This window comes from Camarhynchus parvulus, chromosome 1 (genome assembly GCF_901933205.1).
Source record: "Camarhynchus parvulus chromosome 1, STF_HiC, whole genome shotgun sequence".
NCBI classification, from domain to species: Eukaryota; Metazoa; Chordata; class Aves; order Passeriformes; family Thraupidae; genus Camarhynchus; species Camarhynchus parvulus.
In genome coordinates, this window is record NC_044571.1 from 2,081,660 (window position 1) to 2,098,817 (window position 17,158).

Below are 17,158 nucleotides of genomic sequence, written 5' to 3' on the forward strand. Positions count from 1 at the left end.
GGGGCTGGAGAATCCCTGAGGAGCTGGGAAGGGGCTGGAGAATCCGGAGCTGGGAGGGGCGGAGAATGAGGAGGGGAAGGGGCTGAGGCTGGAGCAAAGGAGGCTCAGGGGCCCTTGTGGCTCTGCACAAGTCCCTGCCAGGAGGGCACAGCCGGGGGGTTGGGCTCTGCTGCCCTGTCCCAAGGGAAAGGAGGAGAGGAAATGGCCTCAAATGGCACCAGGGCAGGCTCAGGTTGGAGATTGGCACAGAAAATTTCCCTGGCAGAGTGGTCAGGCCTTGGGCTGAGCTGCCCAGGGAGGTTTGGAGTCCCTGGAATTGTCCCAGAGCAGTCTGGATGTGGCCTTGGGGACAGGGACAGGGATTGGGGTGATGGCACTGGATGATTCTGAAGGGCTCTTCCAGCCTTGATAATTCTGGGGTTCTGAGCCTTGAGGTGGCATCTGAGGGCACTTTAAAGAAGCACTTCCACCCTTGTGTCAATATTCAGCTCCATTTGTTCTTTGAGTGGATCTGCTCTTCCCTCTCCGTGTCTGTCCGTGCAGCACCAGCAGGATGAGGCTCTGCCCATCATTATTTCAAGGGCAAATTCACTTTTCTGCAGCCAAGAATTAAACCAAAGTGACTTAATACATTTTTAAAAATATTTTGGGTGGAGAGTGATGTTGCCAAAGAGGTTGTTTCTCTTAGAAATGTATTGATTAATCTAATTTAGAAAGTAAATGAGAGACATTGCCCTACTGGATGTGTTGCTTGGCTGCCTGACAATCTGCATTAATCCAAAGTACAAATAAAGGGATCATAAATCCCTTTTAAACCAGGGATATTCAGCTAAACTGCATTATCCAGTTTAATCTTCCCAGTCAGAACATAAAGTTTGACTCCTTGAGCCTTAAGCCATTAAGACTTTCACTCCCTTTAGAAATGGATTTAACAATGCAACAATTATTTAAAGGTATCAAATCAAATATAACAAGCTTTGACCTTTTCTGCTATTCTTAGTCACTTAAACTTTTATATTTTCATTTTTAAAAGCACTTATTGCAACGCTTTATACACTACTTTTATTTTTTTTAATTATTCCAAGTTTAGGGCACTGAAATTATTATTTCTTCCCCTCCTCTGTAGACAACTCCTGGATTCTTTTTTCCCTTTCCTTGCAGGCCCACAGGTTGTTGGGGATTTGTTCCTGGAAGTTCTCAGAGCTTTTTATTCCTACTGCAAAGACACCCTGGGTTCTGATCTCAAACTCAGCTACAATCAAAGTGGCAACACCCTGGCCAGGTATGACAAATTTCCAGCTCTCAGCTGAAATTGGATCATTTTTTTAAAGTGTAATAGTTAAAATGAAGGAATTTATGGAGTTTTGGGTTGTTACAAAGTGACTTTCTGGCCAGAGGATGAAATTTTTCTCTGGCTTCCCCTTTTCTCTACACACAATGAATTTCTGTTGGATTAGCAGAGAAAAAATGAAGTTTGCTGCATGTGATGGGTGTTGAGTAACCACAGGGACATCAGGCTGCTGCCAGAGCTCAGCCTTGTGATTCCCATCATCTGAAACATGCTCCAGCTCCAGAATTATTTAGCCTTTGATAAAAAAAATCAACATTTTTTAGCTTGTAGAAAAAGGAGAAAAGAGATTTTTGAGTCCATCAGCTCATGTGATGTGAATCCTCACTGACATCTCCTTTTCTTTTCCTTTTCTCTCCCTTCCAGTGCAATCAAAGAGAACAAAAATGCTTCAGAAATTGTCAAAACAGTGAATTTGCTGATCACATCCTTAAGCACTGATTTCCTCTGGGATTACCTGACCAAATGCTTTGAAGATTGTTTCAGGTATTTGTGTTGTGCTCTCAAAAATGCCGCTTCAGAGCTGTCTGTTCAGGATAATAATATTTACTGAAGCTTTTAAGGGCCATCCCACATGGTAGAACCAGCCAGGTCTGTAAGTTGTGTCCACAAATAATTCAGGAGTGCAACCAGGTAAACAATTAGATGGGAATTTCAACCTGGAAACAAAAGAAATTCCTTCCAAATCAACAGAAGAAGGAAAAAGAGTTGGGAGGGGAGGTGGAGAGGTCTTTGTAGAAGAAAAGTAAAGATACTAAATGGCCTTTAAGGTCTCTTCCAGCCCTCTGATTAGATGATATCTCTCTTTTTATCGTTTTCTAACTCTAAGAAAGAAGATTCTGCAATCTGAAAATTAGCAGCTTTTCATTATACCACACAGAGTTGAGGTTGTTTTGACAGAATATTTTCCCCTGCTCTGTTAGAAACCCTTTGCCTCAGAGCTGTTCAGTATTTTGTGCTGATTTTAACAAAGCTTTTTGCTTCTAACCAGAATTTTGCCATGAAAAAAAAAAAACCTCTTCCATAAGAATATTTCTTTCACTCCAGAAACAAATCCACAGGGATGAGGTATCCTCTGGAAAATGTGAGCACTCCTCCTACCATTTCAGAGCTGTGCACTCTGCTGGTGTTCCTGCTGGATGTGATTCCTCTGGTAAGGCTGGGTTTGACAATCCCTGCTGGGTGATGGATGAGATGGGATAACTCCTTTAAACATTCATTTTCTATTGCAGGAGCTCTACTCAGAAGTGCAGACTCAGTACCTGCCCCAGATGCTCAGTTACATGGTGCAGTCTCTCCTGGAAAACATGGAAGTCTTGGGGCTGCCAGAACTCACTCATGCCTTAAAAACCTGTTTTAAGGTGCTCAGCAAGGTGCAAATGCCCCCTTCCTACCTGGACATCGAGACAGGCAGTGGCAATGGGGTAGGTGATTTTCAACCCCTTTAAAAACCCTTTAAAACTCTTGGTTTCAATGATTTTGGGACAGAATTTAAAATGGTAATTCTCCTTCAGCCTAGATGACAATTGCACATCAAGGGAGCCACAGGAAAGGTGGAGAGAGACAATTTCAAAAAATTCCATTTCAGAATTGGATGGAGAGAGACGATTTCCAAGGGATGGAGGGACAGGACACAGGGAATGGCTTCAAACTAAAAAAGAGTAGGGTTAGATGGGATAGTGGGATTTAGGAATTGTTCCCTGGGAGGGTGGGCAAGGGCTGGGATGGCATTCCCAGAGAAGCTGGGGCTGCCCCTGGATCCCTGAAGTGTCCAAAGCCAGCTTGGACAGGGTTTGAAACAGCTTTGGAGCAGCCTGGGACAGTGGGAGGTGTCCCTGCCATGGCAGGGGTGCCACTGGATCATTTCCAAGATCTCTTCCAACCCAAACCTATAATTCTATGAAATTTTTAAGTACAACAATAAGGATTTTTTGAAACTTCCCTTCTTTGGCTCTTCCAGAGCGCTCTGCTGCCTTGTCCCTCTCACCGGGTGTTCAGTTCTGGCCTGTTTGAATGATTTGTGGCACTGAAGGAGTTTATTCTTGTCTGCCCCTGAGAAGGATGGGATCTAAATGGTTTTGGAAACAGAATGCAGTAGCTAAAAAGTGGAGTGACCAAACGCAGCCCAGCTTCACAGCTGGTTAGGTCTGCAGGGCTTCCAGTGAATGTTTCAGTGGAACACAATGGGGCATTGTTGGTGTGCAAGGACCATGAGGAGTGAATGGGATACAGCAAGGCCAGGAGCACAGCCTGGCAACATGTGCCAGCAGGACAGATACCTGCGCTGGAGCAGAAACAGCGCAGCAGGTGGAGCACTGCTCTGGGGGAAATGGGATTTAAGGGAGCTCATCCCTCTGTTTGATGAGTCAGTTGTGAGCTTTATAGATATTATAAACAAACAAACAAACAAATACAATATGTATTTTCTATTATATATTTATACAGATATGGGGTTTTAAAGGGAAATGAATGGAGCTGCTCTGGGGGAGATGGGTTTTAAGGGAGCACATCCCTCTGTTTGATGAGTCAATTGTGAGGTTTATATATATATATTTATATATAATAAATAAATAAATAAATAAATAAATAAATAAATAAATAAAATATATATTTTATATATTTATACAGATGTTGAGGTTTTGAGGGAAATGAATGGAGCTGCTCTGGGGTAAATGGGTTTTAAGGGAGCACATCCCTCTGATGAGTCAATTGTGTGAGGTTTATACAGATATTTATATTTTATATTTTATATTTTATATTTTATATTTTATATTTTATATTTTATATTTTATATTTTATATATATATAATGTATTTTCTATTATATATTTATACAGATATGGGGTTTTAAAGGGAAATGAATGGAGCTGCTCTGTGGGGAAATGGGTTTTAAGGGTGCACATCAATCTGTTTGATGAGTCAGTTGTGAGGTTTATATATATATTTATATATAATAAATATATATAATAAATAAATATATATAAAATATATATATTATATATTTATACAGATACTGGGTTTTAAAGGGAAATGAATGGAGCTGCTCTGGGAGGAAATGGGATTTAAGGGAGCACATCCCTCTGTTTGATGAGTCAATTGTGAGGTTTATAGAGATATTTATATCAGATATTATTATATTATATTATATTATATTATATTATATTATATTATATTATATTATATTATATTATATTATATTATATTATATTATATTATATTATATTATATTATATTATATTATATTATATTATATTATATTATATTATATTATATTATATTTTTATGCAGATATTGAGTTTTAAAGGGGAATGAATGGAGCTGCTCTGGGGGAAATGGGTTTTAAGGGAGCACATCCCTCTGATAAGTCAATGTGTGAGGTTTATAGAGATATTTATATATGATAAATATATATATAATAAATATATATTTCATATAATAATATATGATAAATATATATAATATATAAAATATAAATATATATAATAGAATTATTTAGAAATAATTAAATGTATTTATATTTAATTATATATAATATATTTATACAGATATTGGGTTTTAAAGGGCAATGAAGGGAGCTGTTTATAAACAACTGTGATCGTGCAACTGGGAATCACAAACAGCAATTGTTCCTTTTCCTGTCACTGCTGTTCTCCAATGAAACCCCTGCTGGCAGTGCCCCATTAACCACATCCCTGCTGCTGTTGCAGAGCCCAGTGCCAAAGGAAGATGTGGACATAGCCCTGGAGACCAAGCCTGGGCTGCCGGAGGAGGAGGAGCAAATATCTGTGAGGACATCATCTCCATTCCCCACCCTCAAGTCAGAGGACAGTGGCATTGGCCTGAGTGCCTCCTCCCCAGAGCTGTGCCAGCACCTGGGGCTGCCCACGGGCACCCTGGAGAGGGATGATGTCTGGAAAAAAGGAGGGAGCATCCAGAAAACTCTGCACTGCATCCAGGAGCTGGTGGCCAAGTTTGCCAGCAAATACATTTTTGGGATGCAGCTCCAAGAAATGAGTCCTGAAGGGATTGCAGCAATAAATCTGAGTGGGAAAGAGAAAAAGGAGAATGGCTACAGGTTACCTGAGAGTGGCAACAAGAAGAAGAGTCCCTGGGATGGCAAACAAATCACTGTGCCTCAGGTGAAGCAAATGCTCTCAGAGCTGTTCTCAGCCAGGGGCTCACCCTTCAGGAGCAAGAATCCCACTGCTCTCCTCTCTGAACACAAAAAGGAGAAGGAGGAGGGGGAGGAGTGGGACCTGGAGCTGGTGCTGGGACCCCTCAGAGGGGACTGCAAGGAAGCTTTCTCTGCAGCTTGTCACCTGCTGCTGGACTGCACCACATTCCCAATGTACCTGTCTGAGGAGGAGATGGAACAGTTGTACCTCTCTCTGTTTCAGGGGCCTGGTAAGAATTTTCCTTTCCTGAGCATTTTTAGGATGGAAACAGTGAGAGTTTGGCTATTTTCAAGGCTAGATTCAGTAAAAACCCTTGGACAGGGCTGAAGGCAAATTGAGAATTAAAGCCTTACCCATCTCAGCATCTGGGGTTTGTCTGGCAGCTGAGTTTTGCCAAGCTTCTTCAATTCAAATCTTTTTTGGAAAAATTCCACTAGAAAATTTGGAGCTGAAGGGATACGAAGATCTGCTGGCCTGTAGAGCCCTGCATGGTTCAGGATTTTCAGAATATCCATCCCTGTTGTCCACGGGTTGTGTCCCCAAAAAAGGATGTTGTAGGGGAAGATGGGTGTAGGTGAAAAATTTGAGCTCTAAACCATAACAGAGGCAAAATCATCTCTTATCCCAAACCCTGAGGATTCAAAGGAATTAAATGTAACAAATAAGAATAATTTTGTACAGCTGGAGGTCCTGTTTCTTCTTGGATTTCCAGTTCATTCCTTGGCTTTAGCAGGAGCTGGTATTGACCTGAAGGTTAACTCACAGCAGGTTTGTGGGGAATGGAGAGGTGGGAAACTGGAAAATTGGGTTCTGTTCCTCACCTCACTCCACATTTCCTGCTGTCTGATGATTTTCCCATCATCTCCATGGCTGAGCATGGCATGGACATGGAATACTTCCATTCAGGAAAAGATGGCTTGGATTGATGTCAGCCACTCCAGTTATAATTTATAAATCCTGAAAGGAGGGGCCTCAGAGCTACTGGGAGAGCATCCATGGATCCTGAGCCATCTGGAGTTGTTTGTGACAATGGCAGCAGGAAAACAAACCAGCAGCTCTAAATAATCAACATATTAATTGGGAATATTATATATTATTGGGTTGGGAATAAACACAAAGGACAAAGCAGAAATCCTGGAGGTGTTAGGGTCCTGCAAGAGCTTTCTGCTGGGAGAAGTAGGGAAAGGATGGAGAGGTTGTGGCTGCCTCATCCCTGGAAGTGTTCCAGGCCAGACTTGGAGCACCCTGGGATGGTGGAAGGTGTCCCTGCTATCTCCAAGGTCCCTTCCAACCCAAACCTGCTGTGATTCCATGAGCTGTTGATGACAGGATCTGGGCAGTCATTTTGGTCCTCTGACCTTGCTTACAGGATTTTTGGGAGTATGACCCCAACCCTGAGGTTGTTTCATGTGGATTCTTTTTTCTGCCAAGGTTGAGATTAAATGTGTGAGAGGGTATTTGTTGTTGGGACTCAGATGTTTATCAGTTCTTATCTCTGTCACAGTCTCACAAACCCTGAGTTCTGCAGCACTTCACTCCAACAAACTAAAAATGGAGCCCCATCTTTCTCTCCAAGGCCTTTGAAGGATAAACTGTCCAATTAAGAAATGACACCTCAATTATTTTCACTTTTAATCCAATACCCAACCACCAGTGCCTGCAATGGGGACTTTTTTATCCAATGACACAAACCCACCCAAGCTGCAGATGGTCACCCTTCCTCACATTGCTCCTACAGTCCTGAAGATGATCTCAGAGAAAACAGATTTCTACCAGGTGTCCATTTTCTTTTCCTTTTTTTTCCATGGGGAAGAAGGTGAAGAAGAAGGAGCAGCCTCCACCCTAAAACCTCCATCTTGCTTTCTATCCATTCCTGTATTCTAAACCCTTAAACTCTGAGTTTCCCACCCTGTGATATCACACACTTCTGTTCAAACTCCACACCTTTAATCTCAGTTTTATTATTGAATTTTGGAAGCTTCTCCAGGGCCTCAGGTCAATGCAGTGTTCTCCTGGGGGTCAGTGCCTGGCAGCACAGAAAGTCTGGAATTCTCAGCACCAGGGTTCCAGCAGTTCCAAACCCTTTCTGTCCCTTCCCTTGTGAGCAGGAGGTGACCCCAGCTTCCCCCTGTGGCTGAAGTCCCTGATGACAATCTGCTGCTGTGTCAACGACTGCTACGTGCAAAACGTGTCCATCTTCACCCTCCTGGAGGTCATCAACCACTCCCAGTCCCTGGCCCTGGTGATTGAGGACAGGATGAAGAGGTACAAAGTGTCTGGCCACAACCCTTTCCTTGGCAAGCTGCAGATGGTCACCCTTCCTCCCATTGCTCCTGCAGTGCTGAAGATGATCTCAGAGAAAACAGATTTCTACCAGGTGTCCATTTTCTTTTCCTTTTTTAACTGACCCTCTAATTCATAGAATCCTGGGATTCTGAGGCAGTTTGGGAATGCCTCCTGGTAACAGGAAGCCAGAAAGGAATTGGCTGTTATGATGAATATAATTATGAATATATTTCTATTTAGTTGTTTGCTCTTTTTCCCTAGAGAGTTGCCTGTGTGCTCTGGAATCAGCTGAACAAGGAGACTCGGGAGCACCACATTGCCTGTGTGGAATTGTTCTACAGACTTCACTGCCTGGCTCCCTCAGCAAATATCTGTGAGGACATCATCTGCCAGGCCCTGCTGCACCGGGACAAAGTAGGTCCTGTGGAGCTGCAGCTCTCTTCATGGAGAGCAGGCTGGCACAACTCCCCAAGGGTGTTTCTTGGGAATTGCAGAGAGGAACTTTAGAGAAAGAGGAAAAAAAATTTTAGAGAGAAATATAATTAATATAATCTAATAATATTATATATTAATATAATATAGATAATATTAATATATAATATATAATATATAATATATAATATATAATATAATATAATATAATATAATATAATATAATATAATATAATATAATATAATATAATATAATATAATATAATATAATATAATATGATATAATATAATATAATATAATATAATATGATATAATGTGCTATAATACAATATAATATATAAATAATATAATGTGCTATAATATGATATCTAATTAATATAATATAATGTGATATAGTGTGATATAATGTGATATAACAATATAATAATACATTTCAATAGCTTAAATATTTACATATTTCTTTGGATTATTCTATTTCTTTATTTTCTATCTTTATTCCGTATTTATATATTTTATATCATATATTTTATATTTTAAGTGTAAAAATGTTGAATTTGATCTAAAAATTTATCTTTATAGAACTAAGGATTTTTTCATTTTTGGTGTTTAAAGGATGTTGTAGTTAGGAATGTGGTTTAAATGCTTTATTTATTCAAGGGATTTAGAATGCATTGTGAACAATGTGGAGGAATGGGTTTTGATGGTTGCTGTGTTTTCCAAGAGTCTGACAGGCTCTGTCCATGCTTTTACAATTCCCTGGGATTTGTTCAGCATGGGATTAGTGCTGGGCTTAATCCCTGGATAGAAAATCTAGCACTAGATATTAGCTGGAGTTTTTAGTTCAAGCACAAATCCTGTAGTTTCTGTCAGGATTTCCCACTGCCCCAGCTCTACCAATATCTGTAAAACCACTTTATTTTTTATAGTATTTGCTCTCACAATAAGCTGTATTTTAAGAGAGCCAGTTACTAATTATTTTCCTTCCCTAATACAATGACAGCACAGTTCTTTAACAGCTGACAGAACATTTTGCACAATAAAACTTCTACCAGTTTTTGCTATTGTTCTCGTGTCCTTGCAATTTTGCAACATAAAAGTTTGCAAACATTTTTAAAGCTTTCCACAAATAACCACTGCCTGGATACCAATGTATTCCAATTTTCTTCCAACTTGGAAAACTCCCTAAATCTCCTTTTTTTCCTTGCCAAGGGGACAAGGCTGGAAGCTCTGTTCAGATTCTCTGTCATGTGGCACCTGACCAGGGAGATCCAAGGCAGCAGAGTGACGTCCCACAATCGCTCCTTTGATAGGTATTTCCACTTCCATTTGCATTTTTTATATTTAATTATATTGTGCTTCATTCTCTTGTCTGAGGTGGGGAGGAGTTCTCTGTAGGGAGAGTAAAAAAATGAACAAAAGGAACATTTTCCACTTCCTTGGAGTTTATCTTTGCAGGGCGTTCTGCATACTCTGTGGTTTTTTTGTGTGAAGGAAGTTGCTGTAAAAATAGAGCTTCGTAAAGGAGAAGTAGCTTTTGTGGAGAGCATTTTTTTTTAAATCTTGGAGTGAATTAAATTTGCCTTCCAAAGAAAATAACACCAGCTCCTTGTAAAAATAAAAATCTTAGTTTAGCTTTCCTTCCTATGGGATAAAATGAGATAAAAGCAAATAAATATGGGAAAGAACTTAAAAAATGGGAGGATTTGTGTGGCCTTTCTTGTACAATTCCTGAAGTCAGTCCAGGAAAAGCTGCTTGGCCAAAGCTGTTGGGAGCAGACCTGAGCCATTGAGCACACTCTGGGTGTGTTCCCTGCCAGGATTTTATTGCTTGATTTAACTTTTTTTAGGGATTTCAGCTGTCCTTGGTGCTGGTGATGCCTTGGAGTGGCTCCCTAGAACAGAGGCTAGACAAGATTAAGAGAATAGGAGCAGGTATTTATTAAAGGCTCCACAGATACACCTCGGGCGCTCAGAAGCTCCCAGAGGCCTCACCCAAGCTGGACAATGGTCACCAGAGTTTCACACAATTATCAGTTTGGTCATTTACATATCAGGGATTAATTCTCCAGTTACAGCTTCAGGTAATGAAGTCATTCACCCCCAGTTTGCTCCCTCCCAATTCACTTTGGTTTGTATTTTCAGGGCCTGAGGCTGTGGGGTGTCCTTGGGTCTCAGGCCTAGGGGGATTGATTTGTCTGACCAAAATGTGGAGACAGTGATGCCTTAGAGGCTGCTTGGAACAGAGGCTGGGCAGAGTTACAGAATAAAGCAGGGATTTATTAAAAAGGCCTTTAAAGGATCCACCTTGGGCAGCACAAGAGCCCAGCTGGGGCTGCACCCAAGGTGGACCCAAGATGGGCCTGGGGTCACGAAGTTTTCTCACATTTATAGGTTTTGGTCCATTTCCATCTTGGGGTTAATTGTCCAATTACATCTCCAGGTTATGAAGTCCCATCCTCCCAGATTGCTCTCCTCAATTCCCTGTTGTTTGTACTTTTTGGGCCTGGAAAAAGATTGTTTTGTGTGACTGAACTCTAAGGAGAACTTGCTAACAGTTCATATGATGTTCAGAGTTATATACTAATGCAGTACAAAATCTAGAAAATATGAAAGCTAAAACTTAAGGCATCAACAGTAACTAACACTTTATAAGGAGTTTAGAGTTATGCACTAATGTGTGAGAAATGGATTTGCATGAATGTAATGTAAGATTTGTAAGAATGGATTTGTAAGAATGCATTGTAAGATTTGTAAGAATGGATTTGCATGAATGTATTGTAAGATTTGTAAGAATGGATTTGTAAGAATCCATGCACTAATGTGTGAGAAATCCATTCCTCACATCAATGCAGTACAGGATTTGTAAACCAGAAAGCTGCTGATTTGGGGAAACAAACAAACTCCTCAACTTTTGTAAAAGTTGCAAAGCCGGTATGTTTATTACATCATCATCATTATATTGTTATGTTTATATTTATGTTTATGTTTGTTATGTTTATTATATGTTTATTATTATGATTATGTTTATTCCCCTTAATAGGACATGAGTGCCTCTGGGAACTCCAGATCCTTTTTTATCTCCCTCTCAAACACATATACATGCAATTTCACAATATTCATTCTACTGATTTCGTGTGACATTTGCTGCTAATTTTTTCTTTATCAGAAAGAATTCCTGGGTCACCCTGCCCTTTTTCCCACAGCAGCCTCTGTCTGTTTCAGAGTTCAGGGGCTCTCCCTTATCTCTGTCTTTTGGCTGAAGCAGTTTCTCTGAGCATAGGCTTGTTACAAGAACAGGCAGTCAGACTAAACAGCTGCGTTTGCAAGCTACAGGCTTAACTCAAAGATGTAAAATTTCTGGGAGATTTCCACTGTGTCTCACTGCGGCATCCATCCCCCGTGTCCGCAGGTCTCTGTTCGTGGTGCTGGACAGCCTGACGTGCTCGGACGGCGCCATCGGGGCGGCGGCGCAGGGCTGGCTGCTGCGGGCGCTGTCCCTGAGCGACGTGGCGCGCATCCTGGAGCCCGTGCTGCTGCTGCTGCTGCACCCCCGCACCCAGCGCACCTCGCTGGGCTGCCTCGGCCACGGCGCCTCCCCAGGTACCCCCGGGGGACCCCTGTGCGAGGGAGAAGTGATGAGGAGGACTCCATTGGTATCAGAAGGCTAATGGATTACTTTATTATACTAGATTATTTATTGTACTATATTATATTATACTATTTTATATATCTATCTATCTATATATAATGGTAAATAGTATATAGTATATATAGTATAAATAGTATATGGTATATATAATATATATTATTATACTATATTATATTATACTATTTATATATATATAAATACTACATAGTATATATGCTATATACTATATTGTGTATATATTATATATATTATATTATACTATTACTAAATTATATTATTACACTATATACCTATTATACTATATATAAAATATATAGTATATATTATAACAGTATATAATATATAATATATATAATATATAATATATTATATATATTATTATTATATAATATATATTATATATTATTATTATATATTAATATATATATAAATATATATATAATATATAATATATATTATATATATTATATAGACATGATATATAAAAAACACATATATATAATATACTATATACTATAAATATATATATATAATACTTTATACTATATACTGTATATATATAATACTATATTACTATATACCTCCCCAGGTACTCTGGGCCTGTTGTAAAAGGTACCCCCTGTGGCAGAGAGAAATGATGATGAGGACTCCCCTGATATCAGAAGGCTAATGAATATATTATATTATATTATATTATATTATATTATATTATATTATATTATATTATATTATATTATATTATATTATATTATATTATTTACATCTCTATATAAATAGTATATATAGTATATATATAAATAGTTATATGTTTTTATATTAACTTATTTACTTTTATATTATTTTTATTTATATATAACCATTTTTTTATTTACTATACAAAATAAATATTTTTTTTTTATGTGCTATATATATACACACAACCACCCCAGGTACCACTGAGCCTGTTGTAAAAGCAGGTAACCCCCATTGCAGGGAAAAATTATGAGGAGCTCTCCTTGGATATCAGAAGGCTAATTAATTACTTTATTATACTATATTATTGTCACTCTTGCACTGTCACTGTCATATTTTCTGAGTTTTATATAGAGGGAGTTCCTGTCCCCTGTCCCTGCCTGTCACCAGGCTGTGCTTTCAGCATCATTTCTTGGTGTCAGTTGACAAATAAATGTCACACAATTAAAGCATCCACAGGCCTGCTATAGAGACACAGAGCTAATCTATTCCTTCCCTGTTCCACAGCATTTAATCAAGGAAAACTTTAGCTCTTTAATTAATTAATTAATTAATCAATCCCTCTGCTGCCATCCTTCTCATTGTCCTCCTGATCTCCACAAATATTTAATGTTCAGGAAGCATAAAAAAGACAATTGTCACTCTTAGGGTATCTCAGCCTAAAAGCTCTTTATCTTTTGATCCTGTTCTTTTTGCAGTAGGTTACCACTGCTCTTTAACCACTTTAAAAGAGAAATAATTCTTGCCTTAAGAATAATTCTTGTCCATTTTTAGCCTTACTCATCACAAATAATACTGGACTGGAGCAAAGTAGCTTTATAAACTTTTTAAAAAATGATTTATTGAATATAAAGTATGATGTGTTGACTAAATGGCCCTTAAAGATAACTTCCAAGCCAGACTGTGATATAATTTTATGTGTGAAATAGAAATTCAATTTAAAAAATCTTTTTTTCAGACTATGTTCGTGATTGGCTTTGCAAGAAAAAGGCCCCTCTGAAAGAGTCTGGCATCTCTGAGAGCAATTCTGAGGAAAACCTTCCCTTGAGCCAGTTCACTGCTGTGGACAGAGAAGCAATTTGGGCAGAAGTGGAAACTGATCCAGAGAAAGCAGAGCTGAAAGCTGAGCAGCCTGAAAATGATGGATCTTCCCAGGACACGGACGGCGACCAGGACAACAGCGAGCACACGGAGTCTGCAGACACCAGCACAGGCCACGACAGTGACAACACCTCCTCCCTGTCCCCATCCCTGGAGCTGCAGGAGGTGAGCAGCGAGGACAGGGAGGCTGCAGCTGATGGCAGAGAGGCCCCAGGCCACGGGAATTCCCTCAGTGCCTCCGAGAGCTCCAGGTCCAGCACGGGGCTCAACCTCGTCAGGGCCGACTCCGAGAGGACTCAGGCCTCGGAGTCTCTGTCCAGTGACGAGGAGGTGGAGCTGGAGCTGCAGGAGATGGCCCACAGCAGGCTGCTGAGGCAGCAGAAGGAGAAGCAGGAGCTGGCAGAGGCCCTGTTCAAGCACACGCTGCTGTACTTGCAGCCCTACGACTCCCGGCGGGTGCTCTACGCCTTCTCCGTGCTGGAGGCCGTGCTCAAAACCAACCCCAAGGAATTCATCGAGGCTGTGGCCACCACCAGCATGGACACCAGCTCCACAGCACACCTGAACCTCATCTACAACCTCCTGGCTCGCCACCAGGAAGCTCTGGTAGGGCAGAGCTTTTATGGGAAGCTGGAGGCCCAGTCTCCCGCGGCGTGCCCGCACTCGCTGCTGATCGAGCTGCTGACCTCGCTGTGCCTGCGCTTCCTGCGCTCCTACTACCCCTGCTGCCTGCAGCTCAGCCACAGGGACCTGCTGGCCAACAGGGACGTGCAGGTCAAGAGCGTGGAGGTGCTCATCAGGATGATGGCCCAGCTGGCCACCACGGCCAAGGCGGCCGAGCCCAGGAACGTGGAGCTGATCCGGGATCTGCTGGGGAGGTGCCAGGTGCAGGAGCTGGTGCTGCTCTCGCTCTCAGCCTCCATGTACGTCAGCCACAAGCGCTACCAGCTCCTGGCTGGTGGGACCAACCCCCAGGAGCAGGAGCTCTTCCAGGAGAGCCTCATCAAATTTTGGCCACGATCAGATCTGGAGCGAGCACCCTCTCCAGATTGAGCTGCTGAAGCTGCTGCAGGTGTTGATTGTCCTGGAGCACCACCTTGGCCAGAGGCCTGAGGAGCAGGACAACCAGCCAGACCTGTCCAAGGAGTGGCAGCAGGCTCTGAACTTCCAGCAGGCCATTGGGGCCATGCAGTACGTGTACCCACACCCCATCACCTCCCAGGGCTTGTTTGTCTCTGCCGTGGTGAGGGGGCTCCAGCCCGAGTATGGCCATGGGATGCATCCCACGTGGGTGGCCTTGGTCACCAGTTCCCTGCCCTACTTTGGGAAGTCCTTAGGCTGGACCGTGGCCCCATTTGTGGTGCAGATCTGTAAAAACCTGGATGAGCTTGTCAAGCAGTATGAGAATGAAGCTGTGAAGACTTCTGCCAAAACATCTGCCAGGTGAGAGCCACCAGGGGTGTGACGGTGTGCACAGGGGTCTGAGGACAAGGGAAGAGACGAGGATCTGACTCCATGTTTCAGAAGGCTGATTTATTATTTTACAGTATATATTATATTAAAACTATACTAAAAGAATAGAAGAAAGGATTTCATCAGAAGGCTGGCTAAGAATAGAGAAAGAATGGAATCAATAACAAAAGCTTCTGTCTCAGACAGAAAGTCTGAGCCAGCTGGGCTGTGATTGGCCATTAATTAGAAACAACCACATGAGACCAATCACAGATGCACCTGTTGCATTCCACAGCAGCAGATAATCATTGTTTCCATTTTGTTCCTGAGGCCTCTCAGCTTCTCAGGAGAAAAAAATCCTAAGGAAAGGATTTTTCATTAAATGTGTCTGTGACAAGGGGGGATTTGTTATTCCATAAATTGTCCTTTGCACAGAGCTGGGAGTGTGTAGGAACTCCCTGGGTCACCACTGTGGGTCCCAGAGTTTGATCCTCAATTCCTGCTGCACCTGGAGTGAGCTGGAGACAGGATTGGTGCAGCAGCTGGAGGAAGAGAGGAGGGAGGAGCAGCAGCTCTGATATTTCCTGGCTCCTTCTGCCTTCCATCCAAGTATTAAAGCTCCCAGATTTATGGATCCCTTCATTTTCATATTCCTGACCTGCTATTCCTAATATTCCTCCCCCAATTTTAGCTATGGAATAGAAACAGGAATTTTTAATCAAGAAAATACTACTTGGCATATTAACATGTTTGGGTTTTTGTCTTCCCTTCCAAAGCTTCACTTCTAAAAGAGAAAATGTGACTCCTGACTACCCCCTGACCCTTCTGGAAGGGCTGACAACCATCGGGCACTTCTGCCTTCTGGATCATCCCCATCCAACAAAAAAGGTACATGGGATCCCCTGACAGCAGAGTCACATCCCCTTCCCTTCCAGGTGAATAGAAACAGGGAACTGGACAAGAAAATAACCTTGGGGAGGCCTCAGAGCACACCCAAAGAGCTGAACTGACTCCAATTGAAAGGACTGAGCTTCAGTTTTCTGTATTTGAAGCCTGCAAAGTGAATTTTAAGCTTTTGTTCACAAAGATCTTGGTGATGCACATATCAGTCCTCTGTCCTTTACAAACTGGTTTGTTTTCTTTTGGGTTTATAATATTTTGTGTTTATAATGTTTGGGTTTATAAAGTGATGTGTTCCCTACAATTTTTAGGCTCTTTTACATAAGAAATGATTTTAAATTGATATTTTGGGGTTTTTTTTCCCCCCAGTCATCCTGTTCAGCTGAACCTGCCAACCTGAGGAATGCCAGGAATGCCATCCTGGAGGAGTTGCCCCGGATTATGAACACCATGAGCCTCCTCTGGAGTGTCATCAAGAGGGAAGACTCCCAAAAAAGACCAACTGACTTCTTTGGGACAACTAAAGGCTCTTCTTCAGTCTACTTTAAAGCAACCAAAGTAGGAGCTCTTTTAAAATTCTGATTTTTTTAATCTCCTCATCCTCCCCAGTGCATTTTACATGGAGTTCTTTTATTGTTCTTTTATTTTTACATTGTTCTTTTATTTTTACTGGCATGGGATTTGGTTTCATTGCAGCTCCTCATTTCCCTGGGGATTAAACATGCCATATTTTCTGTACATCCTGGGAAAAGAATTAATATTTTATAAACCAGGAGCTGGTCTTTGCCTTACATCAATAATTATTTTCCTCCTTTTACAGACATTAAGAACAAAAATATTGGACTTCCTGAATCCCTTGACAGCACACCTTGGAATCCAGCTGATGGCAGCAACTGCAGCAGTGTGGAACAGCAAAAAACCTCACAGGAGTCACAGTAAAACCAAGGTGAACCTAAAGAAAAGCACTTTTTTATTCCCTATATAAAGGCAAATGTTACATTCATGTGGTCAGTTCTCAACTCTCTTTGTAGATTCTTTGGGGTGTTTTAAATAGGACTGAAAAATCTGAAATCCTCTTAGTTA

General features: G+C 41.2%; 1 protein-coding gene across 1 annotated transcript in view; it reads left to right on the forward strand.

Moving 5' to 3' along the window:
- Nucleotides 1-17,158, forward strand: part of DOP1B (DOP1 leucine zipper like protein B) — a 56,545-nt gene that overhangs the window by 25,599 nt on the left and 13,788 nt on the right. Inside the window, 14 exon segments of the mRNA XM_030949668.1 lie at nucleotides 1,162-1,282; nucleotides 1,715-1,834; nucleotides 2,396-2,501; nucleotides 2,581-2,772; nucleotides 5,055-5,751; nucleotides 7,631-7,899; nucleotides 8,070-8,222; nucleotides 9,451-9,551; nucleotides 11,651-11,841; nucleotides 13,581-14,728; nucleotides 14,730-15,166; nucleotides 15,952-16,063; nucleotides 16,445-16,633; nucleotides 16,896-17,021. Of these exon segments, the coding sequence (XP_030805528.1) occupies nucleotides 1,162-1,282; nucleotides 1,715-1,834; nucleotides 2,396-2,501; nucleotides 2,581-2,772; nucleotides 5,055-5,751; nucleotides 7,631-7,899; nucleotides 8,070-8,222; nucleotides 9,451-9,551; nucleotides 11,651-11,841; nucleotides 13,581-14,728; nucleotides 14,730-15,166; nucleotides 15,952-16,063; nucleotides 16,445-16,633; nucleotides 16,896-17,021 (3,962 nt within the window).